General features: G+C 39.3%; 1 protein-coding gene across 1 annotated transcript in view; it reads left to right on the top strand.

Moving 5' to 3' along the window:
- The window catches only part of CPA6 (carboxypeptidase A6), a 409,345-nt gene that overhangs the window by 331,084 nt on the left and 56,856 nt on the right, over positions 1-21,405 (top strand). Inside the window, exons 7-9 of the mRNA XM_057307941.1 lie at positions 48-162; positions 2,147-2,248; positions 4,894-4,998. Of these exons, the coding sequence (XP_057163924.1) occupies positions 48-162; positions 2,147-2,248; positions 4,894-4,998 (322 nt within the window). The remainder of the gene's footprint in view (positions 1-47; positions 163-2,146; positions 2,249-4,893; positions 4,999-21,405) is intronic.

The following is a 21,405-nucleotide window of genomic DNA, read 5'->3' as shown; positions in this document are numbered from 1 at the left end:
ATGTGATCTCCATTCAGTTTTTATCACGTCTATCATTTCAAATCCAGGATCCTCATAGAAGATCTTCAGAACACACTGGAAAAGGCAAGCAGTTTGCGAACCCAGAGAAATCGAAGATACCTGTCTGGATATAATTATGAAGTTTATCACTCCTTAGAAGAAGTATGTAATCAGAGGAGCTTTCATTGTTTTTTTTTTTTTTAATAAATGCGTCTTTATCATTTAGGTCTAATGGTTGGGAGAAAAGCATGAAGACAGAGGCAGGGGCCATGTGAAGAATACATAAAGCTCTTATATTGCCCAGCCACCTCAGTTCATCATTTCTTCCATTATTAAGACTTTATAAGAAGTAGTGAAATTATTTCAATTTCATTTGCTTTACCCTACCCACCCCTACAAAGGATATGGGAAGGGCAATGGAAAAGTGAGGTAATGTTGCTATAATTGGAGCTGTGAAAACCTTAACTAAAAAGCCATGGAAGGTAGATCTAGTCAGGGTTTGAGGGCAATGATTTGGATGAGGAGGGGAGTGAAAGTTGATGCTTGCCCCATAGCCTCTGCACAAGTTGAGACCTCCCAAAGGCCAAGCCTTATTTGTGGAACCTCAGGGCCTTTTAACGTGTTGTCATTTATTCTTCCTATTATTTATTCTACAACAAACTCATTCCTACCACCACATACTTTACTGGTCACCTGGACGATAGCTAGTTACTCTTTGAATCTCAGCTCAAGCAAAAAGATGGCTGTTTTCTACTCTCGAAGATGGAATTAGAACTCCCCACCTCCAACTCTAGCATATTACATGTACCCACAGCACGTGGCTATGGTATCTATCATAGTTTTTACGTATGTAATTATAGGATCATTTGATTAATGCTTGTCTCTCCTCATAAGCTGCAAGTTCCATGACGGCAGGCCATTTCTTTCTTGTTCACCACTATAATCCCAGTGGCGAACAAATAGAGACCTCCAAATAGGCGGTGATGACAGAATGAATAAATGAATAAGTACATAGATTTTCCATGCTTCCCCTGAATTGAGCAAAGGAATGTCGGGCATAGAATTAATGGGATCCTGTTATATTCTAAGGAGAATATTTTGTTCTCTTGATAATGACTTTCTTTTCCAAATTATTTTCATATATTTCATGTTTCAACATATGTTTTAGAAGCTTGAAATTAGAAGCAATGGAAAGGTTTTAGATAGCTTGGCACATGGAAGTGCTATAAAATGCACTAGAAAAAAACTTTTTAAATATATCTATAGATATGTACATACATATACATATATACATACACATAAGATATATATATATACATACATACACATAAGATATAGATATAGATATCTATATATATGCTGCACATTAGACTAAATAAGAATAGAAAAGAAAGCATGGGTACTTCTCAAAATCTATTTTTTTCAGAACAGACTCTGTTGCACATCATGGATTAAAGGGACACTTTTGTGTGACTTCCTTACTTCTGGTAAGGCTTTTAAGTCAGAAATGTCATCCATATTTCTAAGTACCTTATTCATCCATCTCAAATATACCTTCTTCTGATGACAGATAAGTGTGTGTGACTGGATCAATGCAAATGTATCACCGTTACTGGGGAAATTATTCAGAGTATGCCCTCTGATGTGTGACTTGAATAACCTTTAAATGCAGAAGACAATGCTTTTCTCTTAGTATCTTCTGTTCAGTGGCAAATTACAATATATGGGACTTTAATAGACCCTTTCAAGTAGTTTGCATGGTTTTCATGAAGCTGATTTCTTTTCCTCTTACATACTTGGGGGTGAATGGAAATAAATTTTTATTTTCAAAAAGAACCCAGAACACATTGATGAATTTTCTATACAGCTCTGCCATCAAGATGCTGATGATAAACAGTTGTAGATGGTATACATTAGAAAGGGAACAATATAAAGACATGAAGCTACTATTTGTAAAGACAGAAAATAAAATATAATATTGAGTATCTTAAGGAAAATTAAGAACACAAGACTGATTTTTGTTCAGTTTTATACTGATGTATGCTCTTTGAGCTCTGAGACCTATTGTTGCCTTTTGTTACCTTTTGTTCTCTGAAAGCTCCATAATTGGGAGAGTCTGACATGGTTTTTATTTATTTGCTTTTAGATTCAAAATTGGATGCATCATCTAAATAAAACTCATTCAGGCCTCATTCGCATGTTCTCCATTGGAAAATCGTATGAGGGAAGGTCTCTTTATGTTTTAAAGGTAAAAATAAATTATTAACAAAATATTTAGTAAACATTCATCTTTTTCAAGTTTGACTTATGGGGGGAAAATGAAATGGTCTTTCATAGCATCCTATATTTAACATCATCTGATAATTTAAGAAAAAATTCCCCTTAGATTTTTGGACCATATATAATTTTTGCCATTGAGTATTCCAGGGAATGCTGTTTCCAACATATTCAGAGTTACTGATGCACTTAAAAATAATGGCATTCAAAATTATTTGTGAGCTGGTGCTACTTAAGATGAACCAGTGCAAAACTATATTAATGTGTAAGAAGGTATATGCCCTTCCCAGCCCCTGACCCTGCATTCTCTCCTAGCTACTGACCCAGAGTTCTCTATCCCTTCTCAGCCAAACATGTGAAAAGATTTCCCTATGTCACTGTTTCTATTTCCTTACCTCCCATTCAGACCTTGACTCACTGGCCTTTGCCCCCATGGATCCTCTAAAACTTCTCTTGCCAAGACCAACAATGACTCCTAGTTGGGTCTCCTCCTATCTCTCTGACCATACCCTGCAGTCTCATTCACTGGTTCCTCTCCTCCTGCCCTTCCCATGTGTTCTGATCATCCGGGACCCTCTGCTCAAACTCCATGCTCTCCTTCTACCATCCTCTTTAGATGGACACATCCACCCCCATGGTTTCAAGAATCATCCAGACCTTTCTATTTAGTAGGGGTCCACTCTCTGGTGCTTTGCATTCAGATGTCATTGCCTACTTGACCTTCTCATCTCAATGTTCACAAAAGCACCTCAGACTAAGAATGGCACCACTGTGATTGCAGTCAAGAAGCATGAACATCATCCTAAATTCCTCTCCCTTATTTTTACCACTTCCTTTAAATCTACCACCAAAAACTGACAATCCTTTCTTCTACATATCTTTTGGATCTGTTCCACTTCTTTCTCTTGTCTTGCCTACACTTACCCTAACTTATCTCTGGATCTCTTCTCCATGGACCATTGCAATAAAGGCCTCAGTATAGAGCAAATTCCTTTCAAGTCCCTGTCCTCTCCCTTCTCATACCCTCATCCGTCACTATTGTCAGCATGACCTTGGGCTCATGCCCTTGTCTATCTCACATACACACACCTCTCCCATGAAATACACGATGAAGCCTTATCTCTTTTACATAAGACCTAGGGATTTCACACATTCTGCCTCTGTGTCCAGCTTCATCTGCCATTTCTTCCTCATACCCCAAAAACAGTTCTTCAAAGAGGATGTGCCCAAATTCTCTTTCAAGCTTGAGATGCCTTCTTCCAATTTGTCTGCTGGGCAAGCTTCAAGTTTTACCCAAGTACTCAAGTGTTCCTCCCCTGAAAAACCTTCTTTTATTCCCTGGGAAAATTAGACATAATACTCATGTTCCCTAAGCAACTTACGCATGTCCACATCACAATGATTGATTGCTCCCATGTCTGCACTCCCTACTAGCATATAAACATCTTATCTTTTCATTTTTGAATCTTCAGTGTCAAGCACAATATCCAAAAAGGATTTCCTGAAGTATTAGTTGAGTGAAATAATGAATGAAAACTAAGTTCCCTATGAATATAATGTTAATAGCTGCTTATTTGTTACTGAGTTAGAAACCACATTTAAGTAATATTTATATAATAAGATTATAAAGAAAAATCTGTCACTTGATTCTATAAATCAATTTGTTTTGCTTTCCCATATCGTGTTGTAATAAAATTTGACTTAGTCCACCAATAAAACATAGTTATTGCTGGGGCGCCTGGGGGGCTCAGTCAGTTAAGTGCCTGCCTTCAGCTCAGGTCATGATCCCAGGGTCCTGAGATCGAGCCCTGTGTTGTGCTCAGCAGGAAGTGTGCTTCTCCCTCTGCCCCTCCCCCTGCTCCTCTGCTCACTCTCTCTCTTTCTCAAATAAATAAAATCTTTAAAAAAAAATTTAAAACATAGTTATTGCTTTAAGAAATATTCCTTGCAATTCTGATTCTCTTAGAGGAGGGGGTTAGGAGGAAGGGGAATTTAGCATTTTACTTAGCAATCACATATTATATTAAAGGAGAAGCAAATTTGGGGCACCTGGGTGGCTCAGCCAGTTAAGCGCCCAGCTCTTGATTTCAGCTTCGGTCATGGTCTTGGGGTCATGAGATCAAGCCCTGTATTGGGCTCCTCACTCAGAGTGGAATCTACTTGGGATTCTCTCCTTCTCCCTCTGCCCCTTCTCCTGGTCACACACATGCTCTTGCTGTCTGTCTGTCTGTCTGTCTCAATAGATAGATGATAGATAGATAGATAGATAGATAGATAGATGATAGATAGATAGATAGATAGATAGATAGATAGATAGATAGATAATTAATATAAATAAAATCTTTGGGGGGAAAAAGAGAAGCAAACCTATTTAAGGGACTGCTCTTTTTTGTCTATTTTCCCGTTAGATTTGTAATTAAGGCAATAAATTTATTATTTCTGCATAAACAGGCCTGGAATTCTGAAATAGATAGGAAATTTCTTTCTCTTTTTTGTGGGTTATCTAATGACTCAACCTATAGTGAAGAACTATACTGAAATGTAATTAAATTATGCTGATCAGTGAACTTAAAAATAAAAGCCTGAGTTGGTTACTATGAATACTCTTGTTTTCAGCTGGGCAGAAGATCACGAACTTACAAAAGAGCTGTCTGGATAGACTGTGGTATTCATGCAAGAGAATGGATTGGTCCTGCCTTTTGTCAGTGGTTTGTAAAAGAAGTAAGTTAAACCCTTTATACAATGTCCATTTCAGCTAACTGATGCTTCCCATGTGTTTTCATTCTGCTCAAGGAGCAAAACTGGAAACTTGAAGCCAGCAATACCTGACTGAATGATAACACCTTGATTTTGGTGGGTTACTTTCATGGTTCTGAAGACCCCCTCATACCTCTGGCTCAGTTTATCCTCACTTCTGCCCTTGGAGATTGAAGTTACCAACCCTCATAAAAGAGAAAGGATCAGAGTCTCTGAGCATTTTTGAATTTGTGGACAAATTAGGAACCAACCAGGTAGCTGATATATGGTAAAAGGCTAAACATCTAATTTATGGTGCCCCAGAGCAGTTTCTCATACAATGTCCAACTTGGAAAATTCTATACCACTTATCACAATGATCTCACATATGCTATAACAATAAAGGGATGAGCAAACGATTGTATTTTGCTTTCCTGCTATAGATCTGTAATATAATACCAAAGACCCTTCGCATCTGTGGATTGGCGTTCTCAGTTTTAGTATTTTTCAGTAACTCTAATGATTGACGATTCGTGGAGATTTCTTTTTCTTTTTTTTTATTATGATATGTTTATCAGAGGCTTCATTTAAATCATAAGTCTTCTGAGGCTAGTGTATCAAGTGGGTCCCTATTCCAAGCATGGGTCATTTGAGCCAATCTCATGGACCAACATCTTAATATGTTTTGATATTTCTATTCATCATCCTGAATGCAATGATTTTCACGGTTATTTTTAAACTCCTCTGTATTTTTTTGAAGATTCTTAAAAGAAAATCAACCACTAGAACTGTTAATGAAAGCGAAGAAATCTGAGGTAATGAAGGTTCTAAGCCAGAAAATAACCCTACAAACTTCTTTAGTCCTGTATTTATAAGGAACCATCAAGAATACAAAAGATGTTTAAATATTTTAGTTCTATTTCACTGTGTTTTGGGGGAAAACTAGGTGCCCTGCTGAGGTTTGTGATTTTGAGAGCTCTCCTAGTCTTAGGAAAGTATACCTCACAAGTGTCAAAAATGTACTAAATTTGCAAAATCTGCCTCACTGCCACTACCATGCCCACATACGTATCCTTAATTTTATAAATAAGATGTAATAATAAAAATTCTTAGCCATTCCCACTCAGTGTATTAAGGAATTCATGTTCTCTTAAACTAACATTTCATCCTGGTAGGACACATGCAAAATCTGATAAGAAATTAATTCTAGGAGCACCTGGGTGATTGAACATCCAACTCTTGATTTCGGCTCAGGTCATGATCCTCAGGGTCGTAGAATCGAGCCCTGTGTCAGTATCCGAGCCCTGTATGAAGTCTGCTTATCCCTCTCCCTCCCCTTCTAGCTTTCCCCCTCAGGCCTTCCCCTTGCTCATACAGACGCTCTTTCTGTAAAATAAGTAAAATCTTTTAAGAAAAGAAACTAATTCTATTATCTTGGGTTAAATATCTGTTGCAACATATTGTCTGCTATCTTAAGTTTCAAAAAGAAAAGGAGGAAAAATGGCTAAGTATAGAACATCTATTATTAATAACTCTGGTCCTATCTATTATTGACAGATATAAGAATGTATCTCCCAAACATTTTACCTCACCCCCACATGTGCGACTTCTTTATAACACCTAAACTTATTTTATTGGTTCATGTGGATGTCTGTCTCTTCCTGTACCAATGCCAAAGGCAGAGACTCAATCTTGTTCATTGCTAAAACCTCAGAACCTAGAAAAATACCTGGCACTTAACCAGTCTTCAAATATTTGTTAATGATTGGGAATAATGAGAATCCAGTGATAATGATGTGGAAAGATTTCTGGGAGATGACTTGTCAAATCATCTCATAGGATATAAATGGTACCACCTGAATTTTCACAGTGCACAATCTGTACAGCCATATATTGCAGCCCTATACCCAAGCTAAGTTTCCAAGAAAGAGGAGAACACAGTGTAACCACAGAAAAAGGATGAGACATAATGAAAATCAATCAAGGGTTGTTGGTTTTAGAGCAAGAAAAAGGAGCATCAATTAGGATTAAGCTCCATTTCACCAAAGATAAGTAAGACCTCATCCCTTTTTCACCAGGCCATCCTCAAGCATGCACCTGAGTTTGGACATTTCCATATCTCTGCTACTCTTTCCACGCCTCTCTAACTCTCGCTGTTTCTGGCTGTCCACTTGCTCCTCCACTTAATCACTTAAATTTCCCATCTATGTCAGGGCAACAACCAGAAACTGGGAAAAGAAACCTTGGGGTCATTTGTCTCTGTGTCCTTGTGGAAGCAGTGAGGCTGCCAAAGCAGTGGCAGTGACTGGAGTGGATTGATATTTACACTTTGCAGGCTTGAAAGAGATGTTGTCATCTTGATTTAAAGCCCCCTTCCCACTAATGGTGGTGCTAGGGACTAGGAGGAAAGGAATGTCAAAGATTTAAATAGCCCTGGGTTGGAATGCCAGCTCTGAAATTTACTACCTGCGCGGTCTTGGGGCAAGTTGTTTAACCTCTCTGAAGCTCAGTAACGTGTGACACACTGGATTATTGGGAAAATTAATTGTCATAATCCATGTAAAAGACGTAACGGAGTGCTTGGCATATAATCACTTAATAAAATCAACTCTCAGCAGTAGTATCAGCAATTTGGTATTTTTATTTTATTTTTTATGTTTAACAAACATTGAGTAATACTATCTCTCATAGGGCTATAGGGAACTTCACTAAGAACTATGTAGCATCAGTTAAATACTAGGGTGGGTTTAAACTAAAAGGAGCAGTGGGTATGGCTTAAGGGGGAGGCACAGGAGCTGCTGTGCTCTGGTTGTAGACCTTGATGGCTGCTGGGAAGCTGAGTCAGACCTGCAGGGGACCCGAGGCCCTCAAGCCCTCCGGGCACACCCTTGCTCCCTGCTGGGGCCTCTGGGGATTCAGGGGAGCCCCTGGCCCTTGAGGGGATCTGGGGTCTGTACTCAGAAGAGCAGGAGCAGGAGGCCCCCGTGGGACAGGCTGGACCCTGGGCCCCAAGTTGACCAGATTCTGCACCGGCCAACGGTTTTCTTCCCTCAGCTTTCTGAGCTCCCTCTCGGCCCTCCAAGCAGCCTTCTGGCTCTGGTCACTCCTCTTCTCATACACGAGGATGCCCCGTTCGTGCAAGGAGCAGATCTTCTCCCTTTCCTTGCTCAGGTCCTCAGCCATCTTCTTGTAGAGGCTGAAGTTCCAATTGGCCTCATCGGCCTTCCTGTGTATCTTGATCAGTTCGTTCTCCACTTCCAGGCGGAGGGTTTGCTCCTCCACCACCTTTCTCTCCAGTTGCAGGATGTGCTCTTCCCACGTCTCAGGCTGTACTTTGAGCTGCTGCCGGACCTTGTTAATCTCACTGTCCAGGAGGGTGTTCTGAAGTCGCAAACTTAATTCCTCAGCTTGGTAGGTTGTTACTTGTTTTGTGAGCTCTGCAGTTATCTTGTTTTGCTTCATCAGTTCCCTGGACAGCTTTCCTTTTATCTCCGGGCCCCCGCCCGAGGGCACAGGGATGTGGACACCCAGAGGGGAGCCATTCTGGTAGTGGGCTGACGGGTGGATGGGGCCAGTAGCCGCCTCCCTCCTCCCCTGTCCTTCAGAGCCCGCACCATCCAGCTGATGTCTAACGAGCTCCAGCACATGCAGCATCTTCAGCATGATCTGGCCTAGGCTCTGGAGTTGGCTTCTGTCCGCACCCGCAGCCGGCTGCACTCCTGGGCTGGGAAGCTCTGGCCTGCCTTCCTCCTCTGCCTCTTCCTGCTCTCTCTGCCCGCCGCTGCTGATCTCCTGGGCCCGCGGGCCTTCACTTCCCTGAACATCAGGGCTGGCATTGGAGCCTTCCGTTATTTTCCTTGCGGGCGGTTCTCCATCTTCCTGTGATGCTCTGGAGATGGGATTTTCATCAGTCAGCGGGGAAGGGCTATTAGGCGGGCTTTCCCCAATTCCCTTCAGCAGTTGGGCAGCGTCTTTCACTGAGAAATAGCTGTGATTTTTGTTCAGGACCTCCAGAGCGAGAATCTGTAGTGGGAGAGGACTGGCCTTCTGCACAGGGGATGCGACAGCTTCACAGGCTTGTGTCTCTGCTCCTGTCTCCTGCACGCCTCTCTCAGAGACTTCACCCTGGGCACACTGCCCCCTTCGTCTTCTTAAGCTGCGTCCGCTCTTTACTAGGACTATCACCACTGCAGTGCACACCAGGATCTCCCAGCGAAACTCAGAGACTTGTGGCATGTGTGGCACACTTTCGTGTATCACCAACAGGGCAGCCCACAGCTGCTCTAGAACTGGCTGGAGAGACATTTCCATGGCCACCAGCTGGCTCCAAAGGGCCTCGTGGCTCTGTCTCCAATCACCACTGTCTTGTGGGCCACAAATAATTGCTTGGAACCCCAAGGAGGGTTCCGTCTCCAACACACACCAGTGTCTGGCCAGAGGGGCTGACATCAGTTGGGGTGGGGGAGGGGCACCTGAGTTCTAGCAGACCCTCCTCTTCCTTTGCTCATTGCATGGACAGAAAAGGAGACTACTTACACAATGCATGGGGGGGAATAGATGCACAGCCTGCAGCTGGGGCCTCTGTCAGCCCACCTGGTCCTATAGCACACCTAGAGGGTCATAGCAGGGCCATGCCATTTTCCTCTACATGGGTGTTAGGCACAGGGGGACCCGTCCCTGGCTGAGCCTCATCCCCCTCACTCCCACCATTCACAGAATCCTGGTCCCAGAGATCTCCTCCCTCTGAAGCTTCCTCTGTCTTTGTCTTTTATTGGTGTGGGAAGGGTGGGGTGCAAGCGCACCACACTGAAGGGTGTCCCCAGAGATACCAACCAAGAGAGTAGACTTTCAGTTGTCACAACACACAAGAAAAAAAAAAAAAAAACCGGCAGGGTCTGAGATTTTCATGGATGTCCTATGGAACCTGTTTTCCTCATTATATCCATGTTTTCCTGGAAGCACGTGAATCTCGGTGGACGTGGCCTGTATCATTTTCCTTCACCCTGAAGAAAGTTTTTTATAGTTTGCATGGCAGGGGTATCAGCAACAAATTCCACAATTTTTGATCTGTGATTGTCGTCATTTCTCTTTAACTTTGGAAAGATAACTTCAGAGGCAACAGAATCTTAATTTGGTGGCTTTTTTATTCCACTCCACTCCTTGGTTGTACGGTTTCTAAAGGGAAGTTTCTTTGTAGTCTCATCTGTATTTCTGTGTATGTCAGGTGGTTTTTCCCAGTGGATCCTTTTTCCCTTTTTGTTGTTTCCTTCATTTCCTGCAGTTTTTGATATGCCTATGTATAGATTTTATGCTTCACTTGATTTACTAATTTAAGTAATCTCTATATCCAACGTGGGGCTTGAACTCATGACTCCCAGATCAAGAGCCGCATGCTCTTCTGACTGAGCCAGCCAGATGCCCCTATGTACAGATTTTTTGGTATTTATCGTGCTTGGTGTGCTCTGAACCTCCTGCATCTATTGTTTAGTGTCCTCTTTTTTTTTTTTTTTAAATTCAAAGACACTATTTCCTCCAATCACATTGTTACATGAAGTTTTTATTTTAGCATTTTTTCATTCTGTCCTAGAATTCCCAACTCTCACATTGCAGATCTGTTTTGGTATGCTGTCTTCTTTATCCACTAGAAACCTTAGCATGTTAATTATCTTTGTTTTATATCCTGGTCTCATAATTCCAACATCTACACCATGTCTGAAACTGGTTCTCATGTTTGCTGTGTCTCTGAAAACTGTTTTTTACCCTCTTAGCTTGCCTTATAATTTTTAGTTGTGAGCCAGACATGATCATGCTGTGCCGGGTATAGGGCACTACCTTCAGTGACAGGCCTATCGTGGGTGGTGGGTGTGTGGCAGGGGCATCCTTAGTCCAATTAGTCTGTCTCCAGTGCCCCTGAGCCCCAAGGTTGTGACCTCCTGCGTGCCCCCAGTCCTTCCCCTCAGGCAGGAGAGGAGAACTTGCTGGGGCTGGGGGGGTTCCGCAGGGTGGGGTGTTCCTCTTTCCCAGGTCAGTTATGTTCTGGTAAAATCCCAGCAGATTAGGCTCAGGTTTAACTAGTTTCCCGTGAGGGCAGGCCTTGTTAAGAAGAACACGGTACTCTGGTGAATTTCAGAACTGTTGCTTTTTCTTTTCTTGCTCAAAGCATACCCTTATGATCTGATTTGTCTCAGCTCTTCACTGAGAGAACCTGGTAGGGCTCCTGCAGTAAACTCACAAAGATGTGACCACTCCCACCCCACGCCCACACTGTCCCCACCCTTGTGACTGAATTCGCCCAGCAATTTGGTGTTTTTACATAACCAATGTACAGAGAATCGTTCGAAAATCAACAAGGATATGAACTTAACACCACCATCAACCAACAGGACCTAAACCACATTTATAAATCACTCTGCCCAACAACAGCACAATGCACATTATTTTCAAGGGCCTATGTTCTGTATATTCTGGGCCAAAAAACAGACCTCAGCAAATGAATGAATGAATGAATGAATGAGAAAGAAAGAAAAGAAAGAAAAGAAGAGAAAAAAGAAAAGAAAAGAAAAAAAAGAAAAGAAAATCCTACAGAACCCTGGACTCTGACGACAATGAAATCAAACTAGAGGGAGGTTTGTGGGGGCTAAATGGGTGATGAGCATTAAGGAGGGCACTTGTTGTGATGAGCACTAGGTGTTATATTTAAGTGATGAATCACTGAATTCTATTCCTGAAACCAGTATTACAGGATATTTAACTAGAATTTAAACATTTGAAAAAAAAGAACCATTGAATCACTATATTACATACCTGAAATGAATATAACACTACATATTAACTTATAGGAATTAAAATTTTAAAATTTTTTTAAAAATTTAAAAAATTCAAACTAGATATTGAAAGGAGAAAGATAACAAATATCCAAACACAGTCTACATTATCCATGGATCAAAGATAAAATCTCAATACATTGAACTGAATGAAAATGAAACTACAACATACTAAAATCTGTGGGACACAGCTAAATCAATGGACAGCAAGGTTTAGAGCATTAAATGCATACATTAGAAAGGAGGAGGGGCGCCTGGGTGGCTCAGTCAGTTAGTCCAACTCTTGGTATTGACTCGAGTCATGATGGACCCCAGGGTTGTGAGACTGAGCCCACATTGTGCTGGTGCATGGCATGGCGGCTGCTTAATCTCCCTCTCCCTTTGCACCAACTCCCCCTTTCTCTCCCCCCCATCTCTATTTCTCCCTTTAAAAAAAAAAAAAAGTCTCAAAACAATAAGCTCTCACCTTAAGAACCTAGAAAAAGACTAGGAAATAAAACCAAAAGAACCATTCTACCCAATTTCAAGATATATAGCTACAGTAATCAAAAGTGTGTGGTGTTGGTGAAGGGAGAGGCAAATGGAACACAGTAAAGACAGATAAATGGGACAGAACGAAGGACCCAGAAATAGACCTACGCAAATATGCCCAACTGAGTTTTGACAAAGGTGAAAAGCAATTCAATGGTGAAGAGTAAGCCTTTTCAATAAATGGTGCTGGAGCAAGTGGACTTCCATAAGCAAAAAGAAAAAACAAAAACAAAAAAACCCACAGTCTAAGCCTCATACCTTATACAAAAATTACCTCAGGGTGCCTGGGTGGCTCAGCCGGTTAGGCAGCTATCTCTTGATTTTGGCTCACGTCATGATGTCCCAGTCCTCGACTAAGGCAGGTTCTAAGTTCAGTGGGGAGTCTGCTTGAGGTTGCTCTCTCCCCATCTCCCTTCAGCCCTCTCCCTGCTCACGTGTGTGCTCACTCTCTCAAAATATATATATATTTTTTTTTAATTAACTCAAAATGAATTACTGACTTAAATGTAAAATTACACAACTTTTAGGAAAAAATTTCCAGAATGTAAAGGTAGGTAAAGAAACCTTAGGTTTGACATCAAATCATTTTCCATTAAGGAAAAATTGATTAATTGGGCATTATCAAACAATCAAAATTCTGAATCTGTACTGTGTGAAACACCCTTAGGACAAAAAAGACAGGATACAAACTGGGAAAAAAATATATGCAAACCACATATCTGATAAAGGCTCCTATTTGAAGTATATAAACTCAAATTTTGACCCCACAACAAGCAACCAATCCAGTCAGAAAAAAATGGGCAAAAGACCTCAACACTTAACCAAAGAGTATGCAGATGGAAAGCACCTAAAAGTTGCTATGAGGGCAATTCAAATTAAAATTACAATGAGCTGTCATGCATACCTATCAGAATGACTAAAATAAAATGCATCAGAGAGACCCCGCCACCAAAAGCAAGGGAGGATGTGGAATAACCGGATCACTCCTGCGTTTCTGGTGGGATGTAAAATGGTAGAGCTAATCTTGAAAACAGTTAACAGTTTCTTTTATTTTTTAAATCTTTTATATAAATTCCAGTTAACATCCAGTATAATATTAATTTGAAGTACAGTATAGTGATTCAACACTTCCACACAGTTTCTTTTAAAACTAGACCTGCAGCTACCATATGACCCAGTAATTGCACTCTTGGCATTTGTCCTAGAGAAATCAAAACTTATGTTTGCTTAGAAACCTATACATAAATGTTTAGAGCAGCTTTATAATAGCCAAAACCTGGAGACAATCCAGATAGCCTTCCATGCCTGAATGGGTGAACAAACTAGTACATACCTACCATGGAAAACTTCTGAGCAATAAAAAGGAGCAAACTATGGAAACATGCACCAACCTAAACGAATCTCCAGAGAATTATGCTGAATGAATAACCAATCCTGAAAAGATACATACTGTGTGATTTCATTTATGTAATATTCATGAAGTGTTGAAGTTATAGAAGTGGAGAGACAGATTAGTGGTTGCTGGGGTTAAGGAGAGGTGGAGATAAGAGCAAAGTGATGTGGCAATAAAAGGGCTTCGTGAGAGTTCTTGCAGTGATGGAAAAGTTCTGTGTCTTGACCAGTGTCAGTACTCTGAGTATGATATTATGCTATAGTTTTTGAAGATGTTACCATTTGGAGGAAGTTGGAAAGGGTACAGAGAACTGTATTAATTGTTCTAATTACATCTCAAAGTGAAAAATTTATTATGAAAATAATAGCCAGATCTCCACACTCCTGGATTCCACTCTGGAACCAAGATTCTATCTCTTGCCTGGAGAATCAGAGGCAGTTTTATCACTGCTCTTTCTTCCCTGCTCTATAATCCCCAGCTGACCCTGCCTCTCTGCCATGGAAACCAGAAGTATCAAGATGTGGCTCTGGTTCCCTATGTCCCTCTTTTTGTTGGCCAGCTTGATTATCCCGTGCCATGCCCCAAGAGCCACTTCCACTTCCCACTCCGATTTAGCAGATGGGTCCATGAATTTCTTGGACACACAAAGCTCAGAAAACAATGGTACAGAAGCAAACTACCCAGCTTAAATGATAAGATGGGCTCTATTATTTTGTTATTCAGGAAATTGTTCAAACTGAATTCATTATCTCAACATATAACTCACAGTTTTTCATTATCTCAATATATAACTGCTACTTGGCAGACATCTTTAAAGTGCAAAATACATGATATGATTGTGGGGTTTTAGCTTTTACATTGACAATTATTTAATTATGTTGAAAAATATAGAGCCATCACTTTTGATTTTACTACTTGCCACCTCTCTTTTTTTTCTGGTATTCATATCACAAATTTTTATGTCTTATAAGCAAAATAAAGTAAACAAACAGAGGTATGCTTGGATCGCAAAATCTCTTTTTGTTAAATGCTTGTTTATACCAGGTTAGCAGAACCATCACTGATGTTATATTCATGGTACAGTGAGGGGGGGGTTAGGGGGGCACGTGGGGAAGAGGAAGCAGACATGGTGGACTTATTATCGAATTGTGTTCTAGATGCTCCTTCACCATGAAACCAAAAAAAAAAAAAAAAAACAAAGCTTTAAGAAACACTAACTGTATAGGGGTGGGGCAGGGAGAGGCAAACCAGGAAACGGACTCTTAACTATACAGAACAAACTGAGGGTTACTGGAGGGGAGGTGAGCAGGGAGATGGGTTAAATGGACGATGTATTAAAGACGGCACCTGTAGTGATAAGCATTGGGTGTTGGTAAGTGATGGGTCACTAAATTCTGCACCTGAAACTAATATTACACTATGTAACTGGAATTTAAGTAAAAACTTAAAAAAGAAACACTACTTGTTGGTAATAAAGTTTCCTTAAATTTCTCATGGGCCAAGAGGGATGATACAGACACTAAATTCATCAAAAAAAAGAACACTAGAATAGCTATATAAGGAGAAGGAAACAAATATACAGAACTTAGAGGTTATCTTTCCGCAAAAGTGAACAGATGTTGTTTATAGGAGGGTAAGAGACTTAAATCAAGGCAAACAGAGGGAAGAAGTTCTGGGGGCAGGAATCTACACATGGACAGGAAGAGCAGACATAGAAATGGAAAGTAAAAAAAAAGCATATATATAGTTCAAAGGAAAAATATCATTCATTTTCTTCATTTCTCAAAACATCTCTAACTGTATGCGGCAATTTGGGTTTTGTTCACTTTTGAGAGTTTGAAGTTGTTGGTCTCCCAGATTGGGTATCTTAAGCCATGGCTAGTCCTAGGTGGCCCAGAGTTATGCATAGCACTTACTTTCTGCCTCCGATAATTCTGCATTGCTGGGGAAATTTGGCCTGAGTTTTTATTCATAGAATATTTAGAAAGTGACTTGGGGAAATATTTGATTTCCAAGTGAGAATGACTTTTCCAAGCATAAAAGCAAAGGAGGAAGGCATAAAGGAAACGATTGATAGCCCTGACTTAATAAAAATATTTTGGAGGAGTATTTAATGATAGCGAACACTGTCCATGACATGTTTTTATCATTTATTATTATTTATCAAAAAATAAAAGACTAGCATGGATATTATAATTTCGATGTGGTAAAATTTGTATCTGAAATATATATACATGGGAAATATGCTAAATACTAAAAGAATTATGAGTGATTTTTATTTTCTTCATACTTTTCTGAATTTTCCAAATTTTCTATATTAAGCAGAATCAAAAATAATTTTAAAATCAATTTAAACCAGCCAACGCTGAATACATTTCATTCTTGAACTCATTTATGAGTTCATATATTCCGACAGGTTTGAGTCATATATTCCTACAGGTATTTTAGAATCAGTGGTTGAATTCTATTTAACTCAGTGGCAGACCAAAGATAAAACAATAATTTGTGATATGATCCAGGGGCAAACTGGGACAAAAATAGTCTGAAATGGAAAGTTCTTCCAGACTTTGAAGAACTATAATATATAGGTGGATCTAACTTGATCCTTCCAGAGAAGGGTAGAAGTACACACAGAAAAATTTTTTTAAGAAAAGTTTCCTTAGTTTCCCAGGTGAGCTACTGTATTCCTCTGCTGCTACCTAATTTGAAGCCTCTTTTGGGTGCAGCCCAATTACACTGGAAAACCACCTCCGTTACACATTCCCACCCATCTCTACTCGGCACCAGTGATGCCTAATCCTGATGCCAAAATCTGGCATGTGATTCAGATGTTCTATGTAGATCATTAATACAGCCAAAACTAAGAATGGAGACTTTCAGGGAAGGGAGTTATTTTCTAAGAACCAGGTGATGATTCTGAGCAAGGTAAGTAGAACTATTTGGAGAGTATGGTGGGTTATGTGTATAGGACAGAGCTCTAAGAAGACTTGGATGTTGTGGAAGAAGTCCTCCAACTGGGAAGGCTTTCCAGAATGGGAAGGCTCTTTGTCCCAGGATCCAGAAGCTTTCTAAGGAATACTTCTTTGGATAACCATCTCTTTTAGTCTCCTTATGTCTTGCTGGTTACTAAAGGTAAAAATAAAAACCCTCAAATGTAGGTGTGAAACTCAGTTTTGGTTCAAAAACATATCACTAAAAAGAAACCTTTTAAAGAGAACTTAAATTATATGTATAAAATGTTCAAAGCCAGGGAATAAATAAGTAATTGAGATGGCTATTAAGCCTAGATCAAATATCTTTTTTTAATTTAAATATTAGGTAGTTAACATATAGTGCAATATTGGTTTCTGGAGTAGAATTCAGTGATTAATCACTTGCATGCAACACCCAGTGCTCATCATAACAAGTGTCCTCCTTAATACTCAACACCCATCTAACCCATCCCCCACCCACCTCCCTCCATCAACCCCGTTTGTTCTCTATTATTAAAAGTCTCTTATGGCTTGTTTCCCTCTCTCCTTTTTTTCTTTCCCCCTTCCCATATGTTCATTTGTTTGCTTTCTTAAATTCCACATATGAGGGAGATCATATAGTATTTGTCTTTCTCTGACTGACTTATTTCACTTAGCATAATACACTCTAGCTCCATCCATGTCATTGCAAATGGCAAGATTTCATTTTTTTTTTGATGGCTGAGTAATATTCCGTGTGTGTGTGTGTGTGTGTGTGTACAACTTCTTCTTTATCCATTCATCAGTTGATGGACAGTTGGGCTCTCTATAGTTTGGCTATTGTTGATAATCCTACCATAAACATCAGGGTGCATGTATCCCTTCCAATCTGTATTTTTGTATCTTTTGGGTAAATATCTAGTGGTATAACTGCTGGATCATAAGGTACTTCTATTTTTTAACTTTTTGAGGAACCTCCATCCTGTTCTCCAGAGTGGCAGCACCAGTTTGCATTCCCATCAACAATGCAAGGGGGGGTTCCCCTTTCTCCACCTGGTGTTTCTTGTGTTGTTAATTTTAGTCATTCTGACAGGTGTGAGATGGTATCTCATCATGGTCCTGATTTGTATTTCCCTGATGATGAGAGATGTTGAGCACCTTTTTATGTGTCTGTAAGCCATCTGGATGTCTTCTTTGGAAAAATGTCTATTCATGTCTTCTGCCCATTTCTTAACTGGATTATTTGTTTTTTGGGTGTTGAGTTTGATAACTTCTTTGCAGATTTCGAATAGTAACCCTTTATCAGATATGTCATTTGTAAATATCTTCTCCCATTCTGTAATCTGCCTTTAGTTTTGTTGACTGTTTCCTTCACTGTGCAGAAGCTTCTCATCTTTCTGAAGTCCCAATAGTTCATTTTTGCTTTTGTTTTCCTTGTCTCCGGAGACATGTCTAGTAAGAAGTTCCTATGGCTAATGTCAAAGAGGTTTCTGCCTGTGTTTTCCTCTGAGATGTTGATGGTTTCCTGTCTCACATTTAGATCTTTCATCCATTTTTAATATATTTTTGTGTATGATGTAAGAAAGTGGTCCAGTTTCATTGTTCTGCATGTTGCTGTCTGATTTTCCTAACACCATTTGTTGAAGAGACTGTCTTTTTTCCACTGGATATTCTTTCCTGCTTTGCTGAAGATTAGTTGACCATATAGTTGTGGGTCCGTTTCTGGGTTCTCTATTCTGTTCCATTGATCTATGTGTCTGTTTTTGAGACAGTACCATACTGTCTTAATGACTACATATTTGTAATATGGTTTGAAACCTGGAATCATGATTCCTCCGGTTTTGTTTTGTTTTTGTTTTTGTTTTTTTCAGAACTGCTTTGGCTATTCAGAGTCTTCTGTGGTTCCATATAAATTTGAGGATTGTTTGTTCTAGCTCTGTGAAAAATGCTGGTGGTATTTTGATAAGAATTGCATTAAATGTGTAAATTGCTTTGGGTAGTATAGACATTTTGACTATGTTCTTCTAATCCATGAACATAGAGTGCTTTTCCATTTCTTTGGTTCCTCTTCAATTTCTCTCATAAGTAGGTTCCATAGTTTTCAGAGAATAGATCTTTTACTTCTTTAGTTAGATTTATTTCTAGGTATCTTATTGTTTTTTGGTGCAATTGAAAATGAGATTAATTCCTTGATTTCTCTTTCTGCTGCTTCATTATTGGTTAAAGAACATCCTACTAAAGAATGAATGGGTTAACCAGGAAATTTAAGATTTTTTTAAAAATACATGAAGCAAATGAAAATGAAAGCATGGCATCCCAAAACCTTTGGGATACAGCAAAAGCAGTCCTAAGAGGGAAGTTTATCGCAGTGCAGGCCTACCTCAAGAAGCAAGAAAAGTTTCAAATACACAGCCTACCCTTACACATTAAAGAGCCTGAAAAGGAACAGCAAATAAAGTCTAAAGCCAGAAGAAGAAGGGAAAAAATAAAGATTAGAGTAGAAATAAATTATATAGAAACAAACAAACAAAAAAAAAACAATAGAATGGAGGGTTGCCTGGGTGACTCAGTCAGTTAAGCATCTGCCTTCAGCTCAGGTCATGATCCCAGGGTCCTGGGATCAAGCCCGCTTCTCCCTCTCCCTTTGCCTGCCACTCCGCCTGCTTGTGCTTGCTTTCTCTCTCTCTCTCTCCCTCTCTCTCTCTCTCAAATAAATAAATAAAATCTTTAAAAAAAAGCAGAATGGATTAATGAAACTAAGAGCTGGTTCTTGGAAAGAATTAATAAAATTGATAAACCCCTAGCCAAACTTATCAACAAGAGAAAGAACCCAAATAGATAAAATCATGAATGATGGAGGAGAGATCACAACCAACAGCATAGAAATACAAACAATTATAGGAGAATACTATGAAAAATTATATGCCTGGGCAACCAGGAAGAAATGGACAAAGTCCTAGAAACATACAAAGTACCAAAACTGAAAAAGGAAGAAATAGAAAATTTGAATAGACCCATAAACCAGCAAAGACATTGAATCAATAAGCAAAAATCTCCCAGCAAACAAAAGTCCTGGGCCAGCTGGCTTCCCAGGGGAATTCTACCAGACATTTAAAGAAGGCTTAATACCTATTCTTCTCAAACTGTTCCAAAAAATAGAAATGGAAGGAAAACTTCCAAACTCATTCTATGAAGCCAGCATTACCTTGATTCCAAAACCAGACAAAAGACCCACTAAAAAGAATTACAAGCCAATATCACTGATGAACATTGATGCAAAAATTCTCTAAAATATTAGCAAATCAAATTCAACAGTACATTAAAAGAATTATTTGTCATGATCAGGTGGGATTTATTCCTGGGCTGCAAGGGTGGTTCAATACTCCCAAATCATCAATGTGATACACCATATTAATAAAAGAAAGTGTAAGAACCATATGATCCTCTCAAAAGATGCAGAAGAGGCATTTGACAAAATACAGCATTCTTTCCTGATAAAAAACTGAGAGCCTTTCCTCTATGCGTAGGAACAAGACAGGGATGTCCATTCTTACTATTACTATTTACTGGAAGTCTTAGCCTCAGCAGTGAGACAACAAAAAGAAATAAAAGGCATCCAAATTGGCAAGGAAGAAGTCAAACTTTCACTCTATGCAGACAACATGATACTCTATGTAGAACACCCTAAAGACTGCACTGAAAATTGCTAGAACTCATACATCAATTCAGCAAAGTCACAGGATATAAAATCAATGTGCAGAAATCTGTTGCATTTCTATACACCTAGATCAAATATTTAATGAGTTGAATAAGCAAGTCTTTGTTCTTAATTGCATAATAAAAAAAAGTTCACATCTAAAAATGACCTGCATTTTTAAGTCATCTGTCTTTGTTCACTACCACTGCAAGTAATTACAGTATTTTGTTTTCTACCAGCTTTTTAGTACATTTAACTTACCATATTCTCCCACTGTCATCCTCCCCAGTCTTCTCTTTAATGCTCTGCATCCTCCAACCCAGCTCTCTCACCCTTTTATTCAATTTGTAATCTCCTAATGCGTAGTAGGGGATATATTAATGTTCAATTTAATTAAACTTAAATCCATTGCATCCATTTTACTCCACTATCCAGCATTTGAAATGTTCTGGGCATTGTTTCTATAGGCAGTCCTTGCTTTTCTTCCAAGTAGTGCAGGGCTGTAAAAGTGACCGTTCAAGCTGAAGCCATAAAAATCTATCTTAAAAATCAATGGGGAAAATTATGTTTGTTCTATGACTTCTATCTATTTTTGTCAAAAGATTAAAAATTCTCTTACTTTGTTTTAAATATGTAGGGAAATTATCAAAAAAGAGTAAAACTAGTATTTATTACACCATGATTTAAAACATTAAAAAGTCTTATTTCTTTGTCAAAAAAGAGATATTATGGGTAATTTGGATAGTCCTGGCCTTCTCATTATTTAATTTACATGAAGTTAGCATATTTTTTATGCTGTGGCAAATTGCCATACTCCTTTCTTAATTTGGATCAGCTTCCAATATTTTTTTCCTTTCCACTTTCAACATCATAAAATATCTAGTAGATATTTATAGAGTTCCTTTAATGTGAAATGTTGATGACATCTTTTCCTGTGGAACATCTTCCTCTTTTCATCACAGCCATTTTTCTCATTTATGTCCACAAGTTTGTCTT

This window comes from Ursus arctos, unplaced genomic scaffold (genome assembly GCF_023065955.2).
Source record: "Ursus arctos isolate Adak ecotype North America unplaced genomic scaffold, UrsArc2.0 scaffold_6, whole genome shotgun sequence".
Lineage (NCBI taxonomy): Eukaryota > Metazoa > Chordata > Mammalia > Carnivora > Ursidae > Ursus > Ursus arctos.
Note: the sequence above shows the minus strand (reverse complement) of the source record. Positions and strands in the feature narration are given on the sequence as shown.